This window comes from Struthio camelus, chromosome 7, assembly GCF_040807025.1.
Source record: "Struthio camelus isolate bStrCam1 chromosome 7, bStrCam1.hap1, whole genome shotgun sequence".
Lineage (NCBI taxonomy): Eukaryota > Metazoa > Chordata > Aves > Struthioniformes > Struthionidae > Struthio > Struthio camelus.
This window is the reverse complement of record NC_090948.1, coordinates 30,234,502-30,257,307: the sequence shown is the minus strand read 5'-3', so window position 1 is coordinate 30,257,307 and position 22,806 is coordinate 30,234,502. Positions and strand designations below refer to the sequence as shown.

At 39.2% G+C, this 22,806-nt stretch overlaps 1 protein-coding gene and 1 long non-coding RNA gene across 4 annotated transcripts in view; one reads left to right on the top strand and one right to left on the bottom strand.

Moving 5' to 3' along the window:
* The window catches only part of LOC138067826 (uncharacterized), a 103,925-nt gene that overhangs the window by 18,931 nt on the left and 62,188 nt on the right, over positions 1 to 22,806 (bottom strand). The window lies entirely within an intron of this gene.
* The window catches only part of ZCCHC24 (zinc finger CCHC-type containing 24), a 123,234-nt gene that overhangs the window by 40,651 nt on the left and 59,777 nt on the right, over positions 1 to 22,806 (top strand). Inside the window, exon 3 of one of the 3 annotated variants that reach the window (XM_068950577.1) lies at positions 2,694 to 2,778. The exons of the other annotated variants lie outside the window; for them this stretch is intronic. Within the exon in view, the coding sequence (XP_068806678.1) occupies positions 2,694 to 2,778 (85 nt within the window). The remainder of the gene's footprint in view (positions 1 to 2,693; positions 2,779 to 22,806) is intronic. 3 annotated transcript variants of the gene reach the window in all.

Below are 22,806 nucleotides of genomic sequence, written 5' to 3'. Positions count from 1 at the left end.
CTTACAACCTCTCCTAAATTTTCAGCAGTATTTTCTGTGTTAGACCTTTAAGCTGAAGGCAAGCAAGCCTAGCAGGTTCAATGCTCATGAATAAATGAGAGTAATTCTGTTTAAGTCTGTAGGGTTGCATCTGTTTATAATAGTGGATGATCTGACCCACAGTAACTCTTTGCATGACAAACAGGAAAAGCCAGGTAATACTATTAGCTGAGAATTTTAGCTAGCATGGCATTCTGATTTTATTTAGCTGTGATGTTTATGTGATGGAAAGAACTCCAAATTTTGTGATGGATATGTTCATCTTGAGTCAGTAGTGGCAAGGCAGTTCCCTAAAGCATTTATTGTACCTTGTACTTTTCCAGACATTTCCACATAAGACAAACATTTCGGATTCTAAACTATGCCCTTTCATGAGAAAGAAATCTGCTCCTTTCTGAGTCAAGGCTGAAGATACAAGTTTTGACAACCTGCATCTCAGCTGACACTTCGAACCTCAAGTCAGACGTACCTACAGCATTACAGAAGTGGGCTGTGACTGATGCTCTGTCTTTTCCCAGCAGTTCCCTGCCCAGTTAAGTCCTTGGAAGTAGTAAGCTCACTGCTCAGGCTCTCCACAGCTGACCAAATTGCTAAGAGAACTGAACTAGAATGTATTTTTTACAAATGACCAATCTTGATTTAAAACAAAACAAAACAAAACACTGTGTTGAAGTAGATGAAGAAAATTTTTAGTTAATTTTTTTTCAGTGCCACACTGGAAACTCATATTTAGACTATTAAAGCAAAGGTCCAAGGTCATTTTCAGAATCACTCCTTGTCATGAGAAGGATGCCCCATCCTGTACTTACGGTAACAATTTATATCCCTCTAATTTTACATTAGGCCATGCTAAAAGATAGTCAGATGCAGTTTATCAAAAGGTTCAGATCACTTTGTATAAGTTACCTGACCTCTTCATGATTTAGCACACGCCAAACACTCTGTCCGCTGTAGACTTTGTTAGTATTTATCTTTGTTCCTCTTTTTGATTACAGCTCAATGTAATATTGCCACACTGAAACAAAAGAAAGGAGTTGCTTCAACATCCACTTGTTTTAGAAATGGTGAATTAGTTTTTTTTCAGATTCAGCTCAACTCCAAACTGCTCTTGACAGTGTGAAAAGCACGCCATTACAACCAGTTCAGTTATGGGGATGATTCAGGGAACAGTGAACTCGGGAGGCTAAATGACTCATATGGACAAATATTAGGTACTAAAACTTGTCTGTTACTAGCCATCATTATGAGTAAGAGTCAAAGTTGTTCTCGTATTTTTCAAAATATAAAGCCTTTATATTTTCTGAATGTTTAGCTCTGCCCTATATAAAGCCATAGTACTGAAATTGTATCTGTAAACCTCTTTGCATTAGTGTAGTTAAGCTTCTGCTTACAGCCTCTTGTCACAAAACAATATTACATAATCAGTAAGCAGTTAATATAGTATCTTAAAGGTTTAACTATGAGGACTAATAAATTAAAATCCTAGGCAATCTCTGCAAAAAGGTTTTAGATGAAAGAAACATTTAAAAGTTGCATTTAACAAGAAAACGTAGGATTTTTAAGTCTCAATGAAAATAGAAAGGACTAAAAAGTTTAATTTCATTTAGAGTTGAAACAACAGTTTCCGTTTTATCAAACAATTAAAACATTTAGAAATAAACTCAAATATTATTTTCGGAACAGATCTTTTATTCAAATAATTCTGAAGAAAAATTATCTCACTGGCTTTTATGAACACCAGTTGATGTTTGAACTTTGTGATGGTAGTCATTCTGATATTCTGGCATAGAAATTTCTCAGAAATTCTTTTTTTTCCTTCCTCATTTGCTTCTTACCCTTTCAGTCAAACATTGTGGACTTATGTTAAGGCCAAGATCTCATCTTAAGTCCTGCAAATCAGTCCTGAACACCCTTATACACTCATAAGTATTTCTTATAACTCAAACTAATGGCTTCTAAATGCCAACAAAAGTTGTTTTCGCTTATCTCTGTTTTTTCCATTATTAATAACTCAACTATTTGATTTTCCTTTCAGCTTTGTATTTTTAAAACATGTAGCTTAAGGCTAGTCAAGAGATGTGGGAACTAGGGATAAGGAAGAAATAAGAAGCAATTATACTAATCATCTGTATTTTTGTCATGTATCCTGTTGGTGACAAAGTTGTGTCACGACGGTGATTCCTCCTGTGAGCCCTTTATGAGAAAATTTTTCTGTTATCTTCACTTTTAACGAATGTAGTTTCACTCTGGAGAAGGCTACTACAGAGAGAAAGGTAAATATGTAGAAGATATACCAGTGTTCTGCCAAAGTTCATGGGAAAGCAAGTAACTTAAGTGATTGAAGGGCTGGAACAAAACTATTACAGGCTGACAGGTACAGGTGCATTTGAACAGCGGTCTGAGTAAATGCTGGTTTTTTGTGCCTTTTTGTTGCTGGAACTTTTTCCGATTGCTCATTCAAGTCAACCTCTCAACCTTGCTTCAGTTCACAAGGGAAACAATTTTTTTTTTTTAAACATATATTTTACTATCAATTAGAGTCTCACAATCTTTCCTCTTTAGAAGACCCTTTCCACCACCATAATCATCAACAGCAAGGGAATGCCTTCAACAGAAAAGTTCAGCATGCATCTGTGAATTATTTTTTTCTACAGAGTGTCACTGAAGGTAAAAGTCTCAAGATGGAAGTCCACTTACGGAAAACTCCTGTCCAGAGATGTTGGCAAAGTCAGTGGCAAAGTATGTTATCCCTATCCACCTGTTCCAGATAATCAGTGACCTCTTGGATCTCTTATTACAAGATCACAACCTTTCTATCTGTTTCAACAAAAGGACAGATACTAATGTCCTTCTGCCCAGGAGGCTAGGTGGGTTCCTTCTGTCTTTCTGGAAAGTAAATGGTAACATGTGATTGAACACATGATAATCCGTTTTTCTGTACTGCATCTTAGTTAAATGAGATGACCTTAGCAACTTCATACAGAGGATGCTGGCTGAAGAAGAATGAACAAAGAGGGCATTTGTTACAGTGCAGTGGTATTTTCATTTTCTTTAAAATTCTTTTCTCACCATAAGCTAGACCTCTTACATTTTACCATACTGCAAGTGCATTTGCCAGATACTTCATGCAAATGGATGGGCACAATAGATAGCTTAATCTTATATAAATCCTACCCAAGTTCCTCCAGTCCTCAAGGAGATATCATGAAAGTAGTATTTTTTCTTAGCTTTTCCTGAGAGTAGATTGATCAGGGAGCGCTCAATTTGTGGAGCACAGATTGCAGTACGACCTCATGTAAGCATGAGTGATTGAAATATCTTTTGCTTCCTGGAAGGAGGAACCATGGCAGTACTCAACAATGAACAAGAAGATGGAGGAGAGGGAAAGAAAGCAGCAAGAAAAATCAAAACCAAGTAGCTTCCCTGCATGGAGGAAAAAACCCTGTATATCTCTAACAAAACTCTATTGCAGATACCTCAGTAGTTTGCTAATGATTGATGTGGAAGTAGATTCTGTTGTACTCCTCTGCTAGTGAAACTTTTAAAAGATGCACCGACAACTTGCACTTTGATGCTAAGTATCTTTGTCAGCCATCTTTTTAAAACAGTCTTCTTGTGTTTCTCCTAGTGAACAATCCTCTGTGTACAATCAGCCTGACTTCTTGTTTTGATTTGCTGTGAATGGAGCTAGAGGTCTAATTCTTTTAGCTATATCAGTGTATCAGTGCAGTTTAAAACAGCCGCTGGCCTGCTTACATCATTGCAGTGAACCCTACATCACTTTTCTCAGTCCTTGTCCTCATAAATTCCCCCCAGAACTCCGATACATGCAACAAGGAAATATGGCTCTGGAGGTAGGAATTGCAGTATCACTAATTGCATTAGTGATGTTTTTCTCCTTTTAATCTTTGGTACTATGCATAGCATAGCAGTTCAGAGCACGTGGCAAACTTGGAGCTCAAGTCCAACTATAATTTCTGTTTAATCGACATTGTGCTTATATTGCCATAAGAAAACAAAATAAAAATGAAGATCATATCATGGTTACCTGCCTTGAATTACATATTACATGTTTTGTTTCTTGGAAACAGAAAAAAAGTATATTCTTCCTATAAAGTACATAATTGCCCTTGGAAAATATATTTATCTCCTTAGCACATATCTCCATAAATCTTGCATAATTTTGCCTGGTAGGATTAGGATCTGTCATAGTTTAAGTAAACAAAAACTTTAGCAGCTGTATGATATCAGATTTTTAGCTCCAACTGCCCTGTCTTACAACTCAGATCTGTTTACACTTCTATTGACAGGCCGAAGTGGTTAAAATCTAAATTAAGAAAATAGACAACACCCAAAGAAAGACCACGTGTGTATGTGTTCGCACATATAATGCGTGTGGCTGGCTATGAGGGGCTAGGGAGCAATAAGGGAAGAGTGGGAGAGAGCACATTCATTAAACTTCCTTAAGAAGGAAAAGTTAAGAAGAAGAGAGAGGTTTCCTGCCAGCTGTGCTGAGTTATGTAAGAGGGATGTAGTCTTCCTTGTAGTTTGCGAATCTAATAGGGAACTTCCCTTTGCTGTCACTCACCAATCAAAAATGAACTCCATGAAGATTTTGCCCGCCTTACCAGCAAATACTAAAACGCAACATTCAAAATCTTAGTGGACTTGAAAGGTCTATAAAGTTATTGCTTCATTTTGAAAGAAGGTCACTGGCATCCAAGTACTTTCTCAGATGGCCTGTGGAACATGTGCGGAAACTACCAGTCCATTTATTTGTGGACAGGCATCTATAACATAAAGGTAGTTGTAATAGCTGTGGCATCATTATTCACAGCTTCAGTAGAAGGGCCAAGAAAGGAAACAAAGCTGCCCATAGCACTTTTTAAAGTGCTCCCAGCACTATGCACAAAATGGGTGTGATACTCTCAAAATAACTCTAGCTCAGCAAAGATGTTGCTCTCAGATTTGTTGCATTCATTTGTACTTTTGCAAGAATTATGCAAAAAAGCCTTGCCTTTAACAAACTTCATCATTTACAGTGTTAAAAAGATGGCTTTAGGGGCTTTTAATCTGGAACCTTAAAGCTATATATTGTAAAAGCTGTCTACAAAATACAATGTACTATATGTGTTTTTGTACATATCTAAACTAGTTTTGTAAGACACCTGACTTAATTTTTTGTTATATGGTCAATCTCAGCCACTTCGATCCAGCTAAGTACTTTCACTTGATTCCTACATGTGCCTGTCCCTCCTGGTTATACACAGCAAGTTCAAATGTAAGACGGATGCTGTACCATACTTCTAAGAGGTCTGTCTGAAACTCTCCATCTTGTATTGAAATGCAGTAATTATTAGAACTAGTGACAGTCTTGCCCATTAGGGAATTGATTAAATTCTCTGGGATGGTAGTATGTTCAAACAGTAATTTCAGCTGACCGTGCATTTCTGGAAAGGAAACCAGCACAGTTCTCAGATAATAGTGTGATGGGTCTATGGAAAATATTCTTCAATCAGCACCTTGCTAGTTCAGAAAATATGTGCTTAAGGCGATTGGTGCTGGTTAAACTGTGAGAAGAGAGATTCTGGAAGAAAACTGTTTGCTATTGTGCCATCAGAGTTAGATCTCATTTGGAAGAAAGTTGTATTTCTTCAGAACTCGATGAAATAAAGAACTCTAAGGAATACATTGCTTAACAATAAAAACTAAGATCACAGTTTTTTTAATCAAGTTGCAGCCAATATCCTATTTAATTTAGAAGTGGAGCAAGAGCAGACTATTAGTATTTTATATTATAATCACTTGTCTTGTATTCACTCTGCTGGGCACTGCTCTTCTACACAGTAACGAAGATCCCTTATCCCACAGGGATGGGAGAGGTAAACAGTGGAAGAGAGAACCACATTGTACAAAAGAAATAAGGCAAATAAAAGTTAGAAACCTTCCTAAAATACCTCAGGTTTTCTATAAGAGGCTCTGGTCTTATGCGTCCCACACACAAGATCCTTAAATGATGCTTTGCATCATTGTGGAGTACTGCATCACAGCATCTGCAGACCGAATTGTGGACTACTTTTAAAAACTTTTGGCCCAGGAGCTGCTCTTCAAAAATGCCTCACATATTAGACATTAGACAGTTGAATTCTAATAAGTTATGAAAATATTATAAGTCTAAAGAAAGATAATCTCATTTACTGTTCAGTGAGGGTTGTTCCATCTGCTATTGTCTTTTGCAGTGCTACATATTTGCCACAGAAATACAACAGAGATATTGTGTGTGGACCTCCCTAGTTTAGCTGTAGTGTGCAGTATGCTAAGGAATTTCAGTCACAAAGAACATCCTATTTTACAAGAAGGCGGTAATGTGCCCTTAGAATCCATTCGCATCATCTAAAACAGAGCTGTATTTGTTCTGCCTAATGGACTTTGCATGGGGCATCTTTCTAGCACAGTCAGAAATATATTCCTTGGCTCTACCACTTTGCCCTGAGGCACTGCAGTGCCCAACATGTTCTCCTCAGGGAATTCATGCTTTCCAAAATCATAGCCAGGTCCTCCTTGGTAAATATGCATGTCCTTGGAACTTCAGTCTAGCATCTTGCTACTGGCTGCATGTCCTAGCTATGAAATATATTCTGGAAACAGCATGGCGGGGGGAGGGGAGGGTTGTATTATTTCTTTAATATGAAGGGTGACTGGACTATGTAGTTCGTTGAAGGCAATCATCTTTGCTTATTGCACTGAGGAAGCGGGGTCATTCAATGGCAATCACATTACTACTTCAATTAGATTATAGCAGCTAAAAATAGTGAGCTCTAAAATGAGCAAAATAACATGGCTTTAATTGACACTGAAGTCATGGAGAAATTCTTGGAGAACTTGACTTCCATGGAGGCTTGCTGTTCCTACTTTCATCCCTTTGGCAGTTCCAGGGCAAAACTTTGCAGTGATGAATTCTTGAAAATGCAATACATCTTTTTCTCCTGCAGGTCACCATTAGTTTTAGCAGTTGTAGAACCTGCGAGTTAGATTTTTGTCTTCTAGTAAGCACATTGAGCATAATGACTTTAAAAATCAGTTCTGCTGACTGCCTACCGTAGACACAGTACTAGAACATGCAAGCTTATGTGGTTGGAGTGAGTTAGGCCAAATGTGAACTCACAGAGGCAACAGGCTGAATCTCAGCCAGTTTCCTGCACAATAGGATTTTCAGATATTTTTGTCTGCATTTAGACTTCTTGTAATGTGTAGCACATTCATTTGAATGTGAGAGAATGGTCGTGTGGTTAAAGCCCTGAACTGGCATTCAAAAGATCTAGATTAAATACTGACTGGTTGTATTCTTCTGGGTTAGTGGTACTGTCTGTCTTTATTCAGATTTTGTGGATGAGGAACTGTGGCAAATTTTCTCTATTAGACAGATTATCTATTAGATATCTATTAGGTATCTATTAGATATATTAGATTATCTAGAGATTATCTATTAGAGTCTAAGCTCTTGTGGTCAAGGTGTTTTTCTGTTATTTTGTACAGCTCCAACTACAATAGACTCTGGACCTCTGCTTACTAAATTATACTATGTACTATTATACTGTATTACTAAATTATAAACAATTTTCAGGCAAGGGTTGAGAATCACTTCATTGCTTCTGATCTGCACAGGTCTGGGGCTAAGTGCAACAAGTAAGTACAGCTGACATACCACAGATTTACAAAATACTAAATATTTACAAAAGAGATGGGAAACCAAAGAAAAACGCAGATGTGGTTCAAAACTTCCAAGTGAAATGTGGTATAGCCTCTTGGGCCTGCCAAGCAGGGCTGGAAAGCAGACAAGAACAGTCTTTTATGAGATTTTCCTCCTTCTGGTCAGGCCAGAAGTTTTGTAAGAGCAGCCTTTCTCATGATATTTTGGCACTTTTGCTTCTGGTCATGCCTGAAGTTTGGACGCAAGGCCATGTGAACACACTAATGGAAAAATCAAGACCCCCCCCCCCAATTCATTTGATCTTCAACTACATCCTGAAAGATTCATGTTCTTTCTCATACTTTAACTATGCCAAACTGTAAACTGTAGGTTTTCTTGTTTTTTAACTCGTCTCCTTCTTTTCTGGCTATAAAGGTGCAGCCTCACATGGAGATTAATCCTTCTCCATCAAAATCAAAGGAAAAATAATGAAAACAAAGTGAAATCTCAATCTGAAAAGAGATGGGTTTTAGTTAGGGAGAAAAACATGCTGTCCATAAAGCCAACACTGAAGCTACCTTAACATCACGGTCTACTTTATCCGAGAACTTCCTCGCTGTATGCTAGAACACTATGGCTGACTTGAGTGTGGACTTAATATATCCACTGAAGTCAGTAACAAGATTGCAAGAGGTGATACGGTGTATTCTACAGCTCCACAGAATGCAAGTAATTCTTCATGGCTTTCCCCTCCTTAGTCTAGGTCATCCATCCAGAAGTAGTTCACTGGGGCAGGGACTCCTCCTATCTGTGTGCTTCTATCAGGTCTAACATGATAGGTTTCTTACAAATAGCATTTCTGGTGCTGATTTCTGGTGCTGCCATAATACAAATAGTGAATAATGCTAATTCCAGACCTGTCCCCTTTGGGACTTTTGCCCTCCAGGTAATAGAGGGGATCACAGAACACACAAATGTTAGTAGGAAAGGGTCTCTGACCGTCCTGCCAGGAAGCTTTACTTCTACACAGATGAACAAGAAGGGTCTCACTACATTTTCCCTGTGGCAAAGGAGAAGATCTTGACTAAGGCTGGCAAACAGAAAAGACCAGTAGATCACTTATCCTCACACTTTTCGTCTCACAATTTTCCTTATGACACTGTTCCCATGAACTTCTTATTTAACCTACTCAGGGCTCTTTGCAGCATTACTCTAGATACAGTGACGTTTGTGTCAGCACACCAGCCTGATTTCTCTCTTATCCTGCCTATCTGCAAACACTTGTTGCATGCAATAATCTGCTAATAACAAAAGCCAAAATTCGGGGTTTTATAGTAACAGGCCCTGTGTTTTTTCTGGAGTGGGGAGTAGAAGGGCTCTTTCTTCAGGGTAGCACAGAGTGTTGTCCTCACTCAATCATTCTCACCCAAAACCACATGTATGCATATTAGGACCTATCACATACATTCTTGGATTGCATTCTGGAGAGGGGTGATAAGCAGACTCTGGACTACTGAAATTTCATTTAGTCTTCAATTTATTTCTTGCTTTAACTGCAACTGTTTCTCAGATGATAAAAGTAGGGTCCTGTGCTGGTGCTATCTCTGCCTGTTTTGATTAAAACAAGGTGCAAGACTAGATCCTGTTCTGATCCATGTGATCCAGAAAGAGGGAAGGATTAAACAAAGTGTTCTGTCTTGCAAAATTATGGGGGGGGGGGGGGGGAGGGCGGGGGAGGAATGAAGGGGAAAAATGCACAAGTGCGAAACAGACACTTACTTCCCAAACCTGCAAGCCTTCTTACAGCCTTATCTACAGCTTGCAAATTGAAGTGGGCAGAACAGGATGCTGCAGTTGTCCCAGTACCACAATTTTGTTAAATATTTGTTGACAGAAGAAAGGTGTGTGCCATGACAAAACCATCAGCCCAAGAGAAAGTCAGCGTTTGAATGCAAAACCTCCATACGTTAAGAGCCAGATCCATAATGGGTAGAACTAGAAAGGAATAGGATGAAGAGAAGTGTCACAGTTTGGTGCCAGCCAACCCTCTGTTCTGTAGCAACACCTGTAAGCCTAGGCCAAGGGTGATGAACCCAGTCTGAAGAACGCACGTGTAGTTTACCATCAGAGCAGACAGAAAACACTCTGCATAGCACCAAGTTAGTTCCAGGACTGTCATTTTGTAATTCTGCAGTGGTCATCCTTTTAAAATACATTTACTCTTTTAGAAACCATTGCAGAAATGTGATACCCTAAAAAAGGTGTCAACATTTGGTTTTGTGACTAAAATTTCAAGTGACTCTTAGTTTCAGTGACAACATTGTATGTACTTTGTCTCAAATATCTCTAGCTAGCATAAGTGTTACTCTCCTGTGCTGGTTATTGGAGTGAGACACAACACCACTTGCAATCAGAATTTAGGCAAGAACTTGAGGTCAGCTAGGGAGGGGTCAGGTAATCTTGCAGTTACATCCCTCAAGCTTAACTAAGTGACCTAATCAACAGCTTGTGCTGTTTTCATGCATCATTAGTTGCTGACTGTGGAAGTAGCACAACAGATTGCTGTTTTCTATCACAGGAGTGAGAATAGCCACCAGGAACTAGAAACAGTTGATTTAACTGAATCAGATAAAATACTAATATTTGCAGAAGTCTCCCTCTGAACTAGATCCCAGCTAACCTTTTACTGAGCTCTGAAGAAAAATATGGATATTTAGCTGTCTCATGTTATTGGATGTTTCTGGACCTTTGCTAAGCTGAATTCCAGCAGGACAGGAAACAGACATGCTGAGTACTACAGGAAAAGTTATTAAGTTATTCCATACAATCAGAGTACAGGTGATACTAAAAAGCTAGAGGAGTCTTTCACTTAGATATATCCAATTTACTTTTGCAGGTCTAGAAAGTTTTTGGTAGAAATCTAAACCTGGGAATGTTTATCTGAGCCTAGCCCCTGAACCTCCATGAATTCTGCCCATTATCACAGAGGATTAGAAAAGAGAAATAACAGAACCCAGGTTAAAATGGAGAATATCAGGTTAACTATTAATCCTGGATGGACTGGACCAGAAATTCCTTAAATCCTTACTCTGGAAAAGCAAATAATTTGGATTGTGTGGAAGGGAGTTATACAGAATGCCTAAAGCCCCTTGACAGGACACATGAGGAAAAAAAAAAAAAGGATTATTGCCTCTATATCCTTCACATCTTTGTAACTGGAGATCTTTGATCATGAAGCACCTGCTGTCCTTTAGTACAGAACATATAATATTGAAAAGAAAGGAGCACTTTATTAAATTATTTACTTATGTCTTTGTGAAAGCATTTCATAGTTCAGCTGCCTGGATTGCTTTCTGCCTTAATCTGGCACAGCTTTATGTCAAGCAAAAGGTGCTAAATCATCAAGTGTGTTCCCGCACATCTGTGATGTCATACCATATGCAGTAATGATAGCTTTATTATGTGATGTGGTTTGCATCTGTCCTAGTAGGTCATTCATATCATCTTCTTAATCAGCGACACACTTTTTTTTCCTTTACACGTGCAATGGAATGTTTTGCTTTACTTTGAGAGCACAGACGGTTTTGCAAGGACAGTTTTTAAAAGCTAGCAGTTACACGCATCTAACTGGACAAGTGAGCTGATCAAAACCAGGACAAAACAGAGTATATTTATAGGGAGATACATTTATGGATACCTGTGGGAAAGGCCAGCTTCCTAGTCAGTGAAAACAGAGATTGTGCATGCTCATTACAGCTTTGGAAAGAAGTTTTTCTGTTGCTACTTTTCTTTCTATTCAGAGTAAAAGCTACATGCAGATAAATTCTTGTTTCTTCTGACAGCTCTAATGATCTATTAGGCTTCATTTTAATACTTTGTTGCTGCTGTTCCAAAGTCTTCAGGACAAGTGGTCTCCCGGCTTAACTCCACTGAATGCAGGGAAGCTACATTAGAGTGGATTTGGCCCTACAGTTTATCTTTCTTATTTTTTTCAGTGCTGCCATTGTGCTTGTTGCAGTGTGTGACAAGAATATAAAACAGCACGCTTACATTAGAAACAAGTCACTAGAGAAACCAAGAAATCTTTCTAAGCTATCAAATGTCTTTTCGTGGGGTGTAAATGACAATAGACTTCATTTCCTTTCTTTTCAGTATCTTCTGGCAAGAGGACAGTGCTACTGTGTAAACATCACATTTTACAAAAGTTTTTCAAAAGTAGATAAAGTTCTAGTTAGTGTTGCTTATTTCATTCTTCCCCTTGTGTATACACAAACCTGAAATTCCCATTACAGAATTAAACCATAGCTTTCAAATAACCCCCCAAAAGTGTCTTTCCAGGGTACCTAACCTATTTTCATAGTATTCATGGTCCACATAAATGTATCCATGGGTAGAACAGCTTCCTGGGTTTATTACTGTGCAGTAGACTCCTAGAAATTCAGTCACAGAATGCCAGTTAGATCATCTAGGTTAGCACATTCCTCTACTAAGGCAGGATTTTCCCTCTCTTGTTCTCCTATTTTAAAGGACTCAGTGATGAAGCTTCTGTGATTAATATTTAAGTCAATTCCACAGTCTAATTAATATTTTTCTTTTTTATTATTATTTCTTTTCAGGATTGAAAGAGAACTGCTTTTGTAACCATAGAGCACAGCAACAGGCAGGAAGAGATGGAAACATTTCTTTCATAACCTCTTTCTGATTATAGAGTTCTTTGATCCTGGAAGATTTACATTCAAGTGAAAAATTAAAAAATGAAACAAAACAAACAACGTATAATCACTGATCTCTAATACAATATGGTATATGTTATCAGGCAAGCTAGTAACAAATCAGCATAACCCTATAGGGACACATATAAGTATATCTATCTACCAAATTATTTAAAAAACACAGTAGAGGAGATGAAACGTTTTGGTTTTGGCTGCGCTGTGAGTTTGAAAGAGAATGTTATCCTTTCAGAAGACTCTGAAAATGGAGCAGATGGACAAGGAGAGCAGAAAGTTCTCTACTCTAGTTTGGTGCTCCATACCATTAAGCTATTTGCTTAAGCTGGTGCTTGACTAAGTGGTGGCTTGAAGTTAGACATTTGCTTAACTGAGAGCTGTTGGAGAACTGTTTAGGCACCTAAAACTAAATTTAGTTTAGGTATCTAAAAATGCTGTTGGTAGCATTAAAGCAATGGTTATTTCTACATTGTCACATAGGCCTAAAACTCAGCTAACATGCACATACCTATCACTGCCAAGAGATAGGCATTGATGCTGAACCTACTGGCTTGGAAAATGAAGCGTAACTGTTCATCTATCTTGCCAAACTAAGCACTTGAGAAAGATTGCCATCTTATTTTTGGCACCTCTTTGTCTCTCTTCACTTCAGGTGACTAAAAAGTGAGGACACCTGAAAGGCAGAAATAATATACACACACATGGAAATTCACACCATTTAAGCAAAGTAGATATTTCTACAGTTTTGCTTGCAGGTGAAAGTCTGAGCAAGATGGCAAGGAAGGACACTATTGGAGGCTTAGAGGAAGCAGCAATTAAAACTCAGAGTGAAAGGACCCATTGTGCTAGCTTTGCTTTTGCCCTGACAGATACTACTGAATTTCAGGCAATATATTGTAAAGTGCTCTACACAGTCTGACTTCAAATAATTGAAAGAGTGGCCTTTCTACAGTTTCCTGCACTGACACCTATACCTTATTGTTAGCAATTTTCTTCTTAGACACTTCCACTGAAGTCCCACATATAATAATAATAACAGTAAAAACAGGACTGTCTTTGGAGTAGCCTAACACTTCACTTGCAACTGCCCACAATAATTCTTCACTGCCTTGGAAGCTGTATTTGATGTATCTATAGAAGTATCAGTCTTCTACTGAAATCTTCAGAGTTCTCCTCTTTATTTATGTGTATACTAAACATCACGTAGACTAGGTCATTTGATTGTCACCAAATCTTGTTGCAATTCCATGAAGTTGAGTACTTGATACATCAAGGCTCACTTAGAAAACCTGATGAGTAGGTTTTTTTCCATTATGGATCATTTTCCTAAGTTTTGTTACTTTATAAAAATCATTATGTTGCTTGCTTATACCTTAATCCCTTCTAACACAGGAAGAAAAGAAATTCTGAGCAACAGATCTTGTAATAAGAAAACACACCTAATATTTTACTGACAGTTGTGTAGTTTTCCCACCCTGCTGGGGAAGCCTAAATACAAGCAGATTGGAGTAGAACAGGAACAAAGAAGTCGTGCTGGAAGAACTTGCTCTGAAAACACAGCTGAACGTGCCAAGCTCTGAGCACGCTGGCGACACAGACAATAATAAAAAAGTAATGATGGAAGCTCTTGCTGTGAAACCTCTTGTCCCCATGCATCTCTTCAAGAATATATTCAGCACAGAAATATTTACGCAAAGGCCAGTGGTAGGCTGTGCAGCTCAGAGATACAGCCAGAGTATGCAATTCTGTATAAAGCCTTTTGTGTTTACAAGGGGCCAGTCTTTTGCTCAGGGAGCTATGTCTTATTGTTTACCCACTGGGGTGCTGCCTGCTGCTCCTTATTAGGGCCCCTGTCTCTACAGGCATTTCTTGGTGCAGTCAGCACAAACATTTTTTAACTATTACTTACAAAATGGCAGTGGCTTCCCCAAGGCCATATCTTTGTTTCTTTGTACAATACTGCGATTGTGTAAATTGCCTTGCATAAGCACATCAGCCCACTCTGGAATTCATTTTTTTCTCCCTTACGGCCTTTCATTGTTGTTCTTTTATGGTGGGATTTGTTCTTTTGCCATCTTGTCACAAATCCATTCCTGTGGCTATGTCACTTTTAAGGAACAGCATGGTTAAGTCTAGTCTTTCAATTTGCCAGAGGTCTGAGGAGTGGCTACTTCTATTGAGAGGACTGTTGCCAGAGAACTGGATGGGCTGTTTTGCATTGTCAGACAAGACTGTAGCGCTCCCAAAAACATGAAGCCCAAAGCACCTACTTGTAACTCTCATATATTAGTCATATAGTCTTGTATATCTAACAGCTCAACAAATTCTCTTCCAGATTTAGTGATGTGACTTGTGACAATATAAAGCTGGGAGCAAGGGAGAACTTCCTCTCATAGCATGATCTAGCAAAGCAACTTCTTACATCATTAATGCATGAAGTGCAGCCTCAGCATCGTATATAGCATCTCTAGAAAGCTAGCAACACAACAGCGACCGTGAGAGTAACAGAACTTGGAATTGATGACTGGGGCAATATTCAGTGTAAGGAGTTTTATGTCTGTCATTAATCCACACCAGCTATTTCTTCAGTACAATGTAGCTATTTCTTCTTTCACTTTGTATGCAGAAACACAAGTTAAAAGTGGCGCCCATGAGGAACTTATGATTCCTTTTTTTGTTGACTACACAGCGGCCTGGTTCTCTGGAGCTTTTTTTTCCACTCCTGTCTCTACCTTAGCTGTATATTCCACTTTAGGGGCAGTATTAGTAGCATTAGAGATCTGTCTCTGGATTCCTAGATCCATGCCCCTTTTCCTCAGTCCATTATATTGATCTGGCATTATCATGCTCCCCCATTTTCTTTTGCTGCAAGCAAAAAGGGGAGTTCCAGGGGACTGATGGCGGGGGGTTCCTGGCTCAGCCCAGATGAGACTCTGTCGGGACGTTTCTGTACTGGAGCGGCTGCTACAACATAGAGGCTCAGTAGTTGTTAAAGGCCATCTCTGCAGATGCCCAGAACCCGTCACGGCCAGCACTGAAAGCACTGCACAGCCTGCCAGATATGACTGCAGTAGCCCCAAATGGGTCTCAGGAATACAATGATGTGCAGCCTGTGTTGGGCGGGGGATAGTTAGCTATCAGGCTTTCTTGGAAGAAAGGGGAAATTGCACTTACTTACCATGGGCCTCCTTATAATTTATATAGTTCACAGATTCCCAGGCTGACTGAGGGAGAAGAAATAGAGACTTGCTTTTAAGTTTCAATATTTACTCCAGATAGAAGCATTATGTGCATTTGTATTTTTAGCCAAAGACCCACTCCAAGGAAACATGTAAATTAGGACAGATATTGTTGATTTGCCTGCAAGGATGGAATCCAGATCCCTGTCTCATAAATGTGTTGGCGCATCATTAAAAAACAAGAGCAATGGAAGTAACTGCTTAGAACTCATATAAATGTAGCCACATACTCTGCTGAATGACTCATAAGGACTCATCTAAAGCGTATCTGAAGGTATTAGAAAGTCCACTGACTTTCAGCAAGCTTTGAAATAAGCCTGTAGGGATCAGACCTACTGAACAGATGTAATTGTTACATAAATGAAGTTCATGTGCAATCAGACTTTATTTTTCAAGAATTATTTTCAAGACTATTTCCAAGAAGAAAAATATTCTGTGCAAATAATATAAGCTGCACATGTAAAATAAATATAGTCTATTAATTGTGTTTAAGCTTGTAAATCTCTATTATTTTAGTCACTTTCGAAAAGGATCAACATCCTCAAGGCTTGAATGCTATAAAGTTTCAGATAAGATATCACAGACGAACCACAGAGCTTACTAAAACATGGGAGAAATGACCTTCCTATAAATAAAGTGTATTATCTTCAATTGTTAATGATTTAGAAAGAGTTTACCTCCTAGTGTTAAGTTATGTAACAACTAGACTAGCTGAATGATGGTAGATGAATACAGAGTTATGCTGATTCTCTTAAGAGGAATTAAGGAGCTTGATGTGGGCTCGAAATATTTTCCTTGTCTTTGAATGATGTGACCTTGATATCATCCCTGAGTCTGATAGTGTTTTTGGAATGCAAATCAAAGCAATTAGCATAAAACAGAAATGCTGCCAATAAAGCAGAAGCTGCCTTTAGTAACTGTTACTCTGCAGGTCTGCCTTGCTCCATATTTTTCCCTCTGAATGTATACCAAATTGCTTGCATTCATTTCTGATGAGCTGAAAGAACAGCAACCCACATTTCCTAAAAATGCTTCTAGAGAGCTGCTAGTCTTGGTGATCCAGAATGAAAAATCTTTTGCCAACATAATGGAGAAGCGTACCAGCTCCTCCTCTTCACATGCGTCTCCCTCATTGCCCTTGTAAAAGCATTATAGCTAAAGGTTTTCAATTCGGAATTGGAACTGAAGTCTCAGCTGAGGGTGCGTTTTACAGACCAGCATATTATCACTGAACCTTGGCCTGTGCTTCTGAGGCTATGTTTGGCATTGCTGTTTGGAAGACTTGAGTTCAGTCCTCAGCTAAATGTTGTTTACTGCTATTAGTATTATTCATGTTCATGTTGTTTATGTGTCCCCACATACCCACTCCTTGAATTTCAGAGGAAACTTAAAGGAGAACTATCACGTTAGTTGTTAGCTAAAGTTGACAAACACCTTCCTTTTATAGTCAGCTATTGTGATGCCCTTACTAGCACTGGGGCACGTTACCTTCGTCATGGCTGGACTTTTCTGCTGACAATAACAAGAGGGGAGTGTTGGTTGAAAACATTTAGATTAATTTTCATTTCTCTACATTTGTTTGAAGCTTGGTCTAGCAATCAAGAGCCAGATTTCTATTTCTTGTGTTAGGAAAGAAAGATACTGGAGGATAATAAAGTAGGAAAAGGCCTAATTGGAAATAGGCTGCTTGGTAACAATGCACGCGCCATAGTCTTCAGTAGCTTGGAAAATTTATGCCTGTAATTTGACTCCAGCTACAGCAAAAATTATTGCTTGTGCTGTTCATCTTGGTCTAACCAAGTAAATACACAGAGGAAGGGGAGACGGTCCCTGCTTTTTCTTTTTTCTTTGAGAAAATGCTGAAAAACATCTAGTAGCATGAAGAAATCTCAGGAAGGATAGATGAGGTTTTTTGCTGCAGTGTATATCAAGAGAGATAGACAGAAAAGATCAGTAGAAAGGTATAAGTTCACTAGAGTATGCGGATCATAGCAAAAGGGAGAATTATTAATCCTAATTTTCCATGTACGAAAAAGTAATGGAAAAAAAAAAAAAAACGAGTACAGCTTTATCCTCCAGTAATAACGTCCTCACTACCTGCCCAGGTTGGTGCTCAGCAGAACTGTCAGAGCTGCTATCCTTGAGTCATTTGATAGGCAGAGCATGCAGGGAGCCAAAGGGTTGTACAGCTGAGCGAGAAGGTTTGCTAGTGCAAGAGCTGCCATTCACAGCAATGGAGTCCTGTACAAAGCTTTGGAGGGGAGTAACTTGGCATGAGAAGACAACACAGAATTTTATATCAGCTTAACAATTGCATCTTTCCTGATTGAGCTCAAATAGTGGATGAAGGTTTTGCTGTACAAAAGGCATTAACACAGCTCATTTTTCATTTATTGGCTTTGTAGTTTTGTATTAAAAGTGGAAGCTGAGACAAAGGTAGTTAGTTATCTGGGAGATTTAAAAGGAAAAGTATGTATTAAACCAGTGAATAATGCTTTTTTGTATGCATTTAGCAGGTATTATGTGATCACTCAGAAGGGGGTTCACATGGCATACAATGCAGGGAAGGAGACCAGTGGAAAAGAATTTTCTAGAAAGATGAGGAACTAGACTTATGATTTCTTCCTGGCAAAACAGATCTGCATGTTTCTTTCCAATAAAGCTATAAGGGAATTAAGCTATAAAAGAAATCCTAATTTTCCAGGGTGCTATGTCAGGGTATTCTTGAAATTCCTGTGAATTCTGAAATTTTAAGTTATATTTCTGAAAGTCAGGATTTAGAAACTGGAATCAGACATGGCATGAAAAAGGCCTAAGTGCAAAAAGACTTCAAATATTTGTGACTCTCTTCTGTTTCATTTCCATTTTTTAATCAAGCTGTCTTTTGAACAGGCACTTCTGTCCTTTTCAAACTGAATGTTAAAAACTCCAAAGTTAGGAAAAGATAAGCACCATACAGACCGATATAGCAAAAACTGCTCTGGAAGGTTGTTGAACTAGACCAAGAACAATTTCAGCAGCAAGACTTAAGTGCTGCTGAGCCTGTTTAGAACTGGCATCTTGAATTTCTTTACAGGAACACCACACAGGTTATATTTTCAGTAGGTATTTAGGTGCTTAGCTCCTTGAAATAACTATTAAGTAACAGCTGATACACGTCCCCTTCCCAAAATATATTCCTTGAAAATCGGTATTCTACTACAAAGTCCAAATGCATCCTCAGAACTGGCTCGAAAGCCATCAATCCAATCACCTATCGTATAGAAGACAGCTGCAAAGAATTTCTGCTTTTTGTTTGATGTAGAATTGCTGCAGTTTGGAAAGGTGGTGAAGGACAGGAAGTCATGGTGTGGAAGTTCATAAATACAGGCCGCAGTTTCCATATTGCTTATCTTAGGAGAAAAAGCCAAGGTACCTTCCCTCCAAGTCTTCTTAGGCACTAAGTTTTTTGAGATATTACCTGAAAGAGACAGGAGTTCAGCACGCTTGTGGAAAAAGGCACTGAAGATCACACTGTTTAGGCTGCAGTCCTGAAAATTACTGGTACAGGGTGGATTTCTAGGTTTCAGAAACTGATATATTGCAAACTTGCCTGTTAGGACGTAGAGGGATGGAGTTTTTTGCCCTTTGTGTCCTAGTTATTTCCCATCTGAAGAGAGTTTAAAGGAAAGTGTATGTAGACGTCTGCTAACAACTCAGAACTGCGCGCAGCTTTTCAAGCTCTGCTAGACACAGCCTGTCCCATTTGCTAGAGAGCAGCTAAAAGGCAGGTTGTCAGCAGGGAGTGGGAAAACACAGAAGAACAGATACACATGTTCAGGTACTTTCAAAACTCTTAAAATTCTTAAAACACCAATAGGAATGAGTTGTCAGTCACCAGGTGTGCATCACTCCTGAGTAAAAAGGAATGTTAGTTCTTTGAAGTGGTTGGGAGTGTAAACATCTTCAGTGTATGGATATAGGTGAAGAAAAAGAGACTGCATAAAGCTGACAGTTTTCTTTATGTCCTCAGCATAAGTGCAGGCAAAGGAGCTGCAGCTTCTGTTCACACATGGGTGAAGATTTCTCATTGTACCCCTCTCCTTTCACAAATTTCATTCAGTAACCTTCATGCCAACTTTTCTCCAGCATCTTCATCAGCAAAGCCAACAGACCAAAGAGGAGCTCAGAGCTGGACTAAAGAAGATACCACTTGTCCAGAGAACTTTTCCCAAACACAAAAAGAAGGCTGTGGGAAAAATATATATAGCACAAAGGAGGGCAGGAAGGCCTGGCACACAGTAGTATGGCCCTTCCAGGCCCATTCCTCAGCCCTGAAGTTTTTGCCCCAGGATGTTCTCCCCTATGCACTTTTATTTGAAATGAGTATCACAGAAGCTTCTGTTCTTTGAAAATTACATCTAATCTCAGCCTAGCAGCAAAACACATCAAATAGGGGGAGTGGGGGAGAGAAGGAGGGATACAAATCAGATGATGTGAACTTCCACAGAGCTCAGCAGAAGAATGGTTGTTTTTGTTGGCCTGGGTATTGTGGCTTTAAATTACAAATTACTTTAAATTGTAAAAACATCGATAGCGAACCCTCAAGAAGAAACCCTGAATGGCAGTAAAGAAAGAGCATCCTGTCCCTTTTTATGCCACAAGAACATAGGAGGGGATATAAAATCCCTGCTTGGCAAGCGCTGCATGTCAGAGTTGATGAGTTGCAAGGATGTGCATGTACATAGAAGCCTGAACAAAGAACTTCTAGTACATAGTAAAATTACTGCAGTAATTATCTTAGATGTTGAGCAGTGCAACAACATTTGTTCTTACATTTTAGACTTATTCTTCAGCATTTTTATAAAGGATCCTATTACCCTGGAACTGGCAGGTGGCTTTGTAGGGATCCTTGGAGCTGCCATCAGAGAGGAAGATTAAGCCCACAACGTAGTTCCATGTCAGACCCCTCCCCACTCTGGAAAGAGGACAGATTTCTCTTCTGTTTTGTTCCCAAGTCTGGACTCTCTGCCCAGGAGTCCCACCTGCTCCTGCAGCTCACATCCCCTGAAACCAGACCCCATCCTGCAGCTGCATTAATCATTACAAGCAGGCTTGCAGCAGGGTGTCAAGCAGTTGGCAGCACATGGTAAAGTTACTCCCTTCTCCCTCGCACGCCTCCCTCTTCCCCTAAAGTAAACAGCAGCAGTTCCCACTGTGAACTCAGTTGCGAAACTGCACAGCACTGAACTTTATCTCTGCGCTGAAGAGGCCTTGCAGAGGCCACACAACTAAGAGCATATCTAGTCTGTATTTTTCTGCTGCCTTCCAAGCTGTTCACAGTGAGAGAATTCTTTCCATAGCTCGTGTGTCCACACTAGAAAAGGAAGCACGCTTTCAGACACGCAGACGAACATGTTATAAGGCAGCTTAATATCTCCCTGATGTAGGGCCAAGTCAGGTCTACAAATGTATTTAAATAAATTGCTATTACACATTTACATACAATTGGCTCCATCAACACTTAACCCATGTCAGATAGTAAAACATCTTTTCTTCTAGCAGAGGTCTTAGCATTAAAAAAGCAAAAAAGCTGTGCAAAAAAGCAGACCGATCAAGTTGCAAAGGTCAGTCCCTGAGCAGAGTAGTAACTTTCCTGTGACTAGGTAACGTGAACAATTTTTGGTTCAGACGTAATTCTAACAGCATATTGTGGACACTGATACTTTTTTTCAAGCTGGAATTTCCAAAATTGGCAAAAGCTACCACATCACAAATGAGGAAACCGCTCCCTTGCTGAAGAGATGATGGTATACAACATTAAGTCAGAAGAAAAAACAACTCAAAACCAACATATTCATTGAAGCTATCCATGCACAGAACTGGTGGTCCAGGGATCTGAACAGTAATGCTCTGCAGATGCCTCACAATCCAAGTCATGTTTAAAGGCATTCTTGAAGTCTCACCCACACAAGAGATCCTAGTTCAAAGCCAGCTCCAGCAAACAGCACTCTGCAATGTTTCTTTCATATGATGAAAACTTTTTTTGGTTTTCTTTTTCATTATAATGATTCTAGCAGCCAGATAAAGAATCAAGACTAAGCCCTGCATGCTGAGAGCAAGTTTATCCCTCTCCCTTAAAGACTGCTCCCCTATAAATATTTTGGAGAAATACATTTATCTTGTGCCTTGACTCGAAAGGAGGACACTGTTTTGAAATTTTTACAAATCATCTGCAAGGATCAACCCTCCCCCCTTACATTTTTTATAGTAGGTCTCACCAAACAGCAATTACAGCTCTGATCTTGATTTGAATTTTGTTATTCAGCGGTCTCAATATAATAGGCTAAAACACTATTTTGGCTGAGACTAAGCTTTTAAGTCAGATTTGGGCTTTATAACTTGGGCTTTTTCTTACTCAACTGTCTAGAGATACAGATACACATCTGGGTATTCGCACACTCTAAGAAGTGAGACTAACGTGTGTGTCAAGGGGCAGAACCTGACAGGAAGAAGAGCAGCGCTCTAACTGGGTTTAGAGCTGAAAATGTATTACGAAAAGGAGAAGTTCTACTGGAGCTCACCATCACTCAAAGCACAGACTAAATCTCACTGTAGCTTACAAAGTCTCAGATTTCAGAGCTTTAGAAGATTAGAGGGCTAAGTAGGGGTAAGATGTACTGTTCACAGAGCGTTCTTTGAGCCCTGGGGAGAGAAATCTCAGTGTAGTTCTGTTTTAGTAGTAGACATTTAGCCTTTTTCCATTGCTTTGGAAGTGAAAATACATAAATTCATTACTAAGGTAAATTAAACAGGGTTTCTGTAACAGAGGGAGTACTAGGAAGGGGAAGATGGCAAATAACCTACCGTGGGGGTATATAGACGCATAAAATGTTGGAGTGAAATTTGAAGTGACTCACCACCTCAGTGTATAGGCCCTTTTCCAAAATTCCAGCTGTAATGTGTGTAGCTGTCCTGGAACTGTAATCAAGCCAGTTACTGCTCATTAACTATATGGTATTACTATCACTGCCAGCATGCCAGTGTTCTACCACCATGCATCTTTGCTCTATCCTTTATTTCTTATTCTATTGGGCATAACACTAGAGATGGGGAGGCCTTAGGTGCCTCA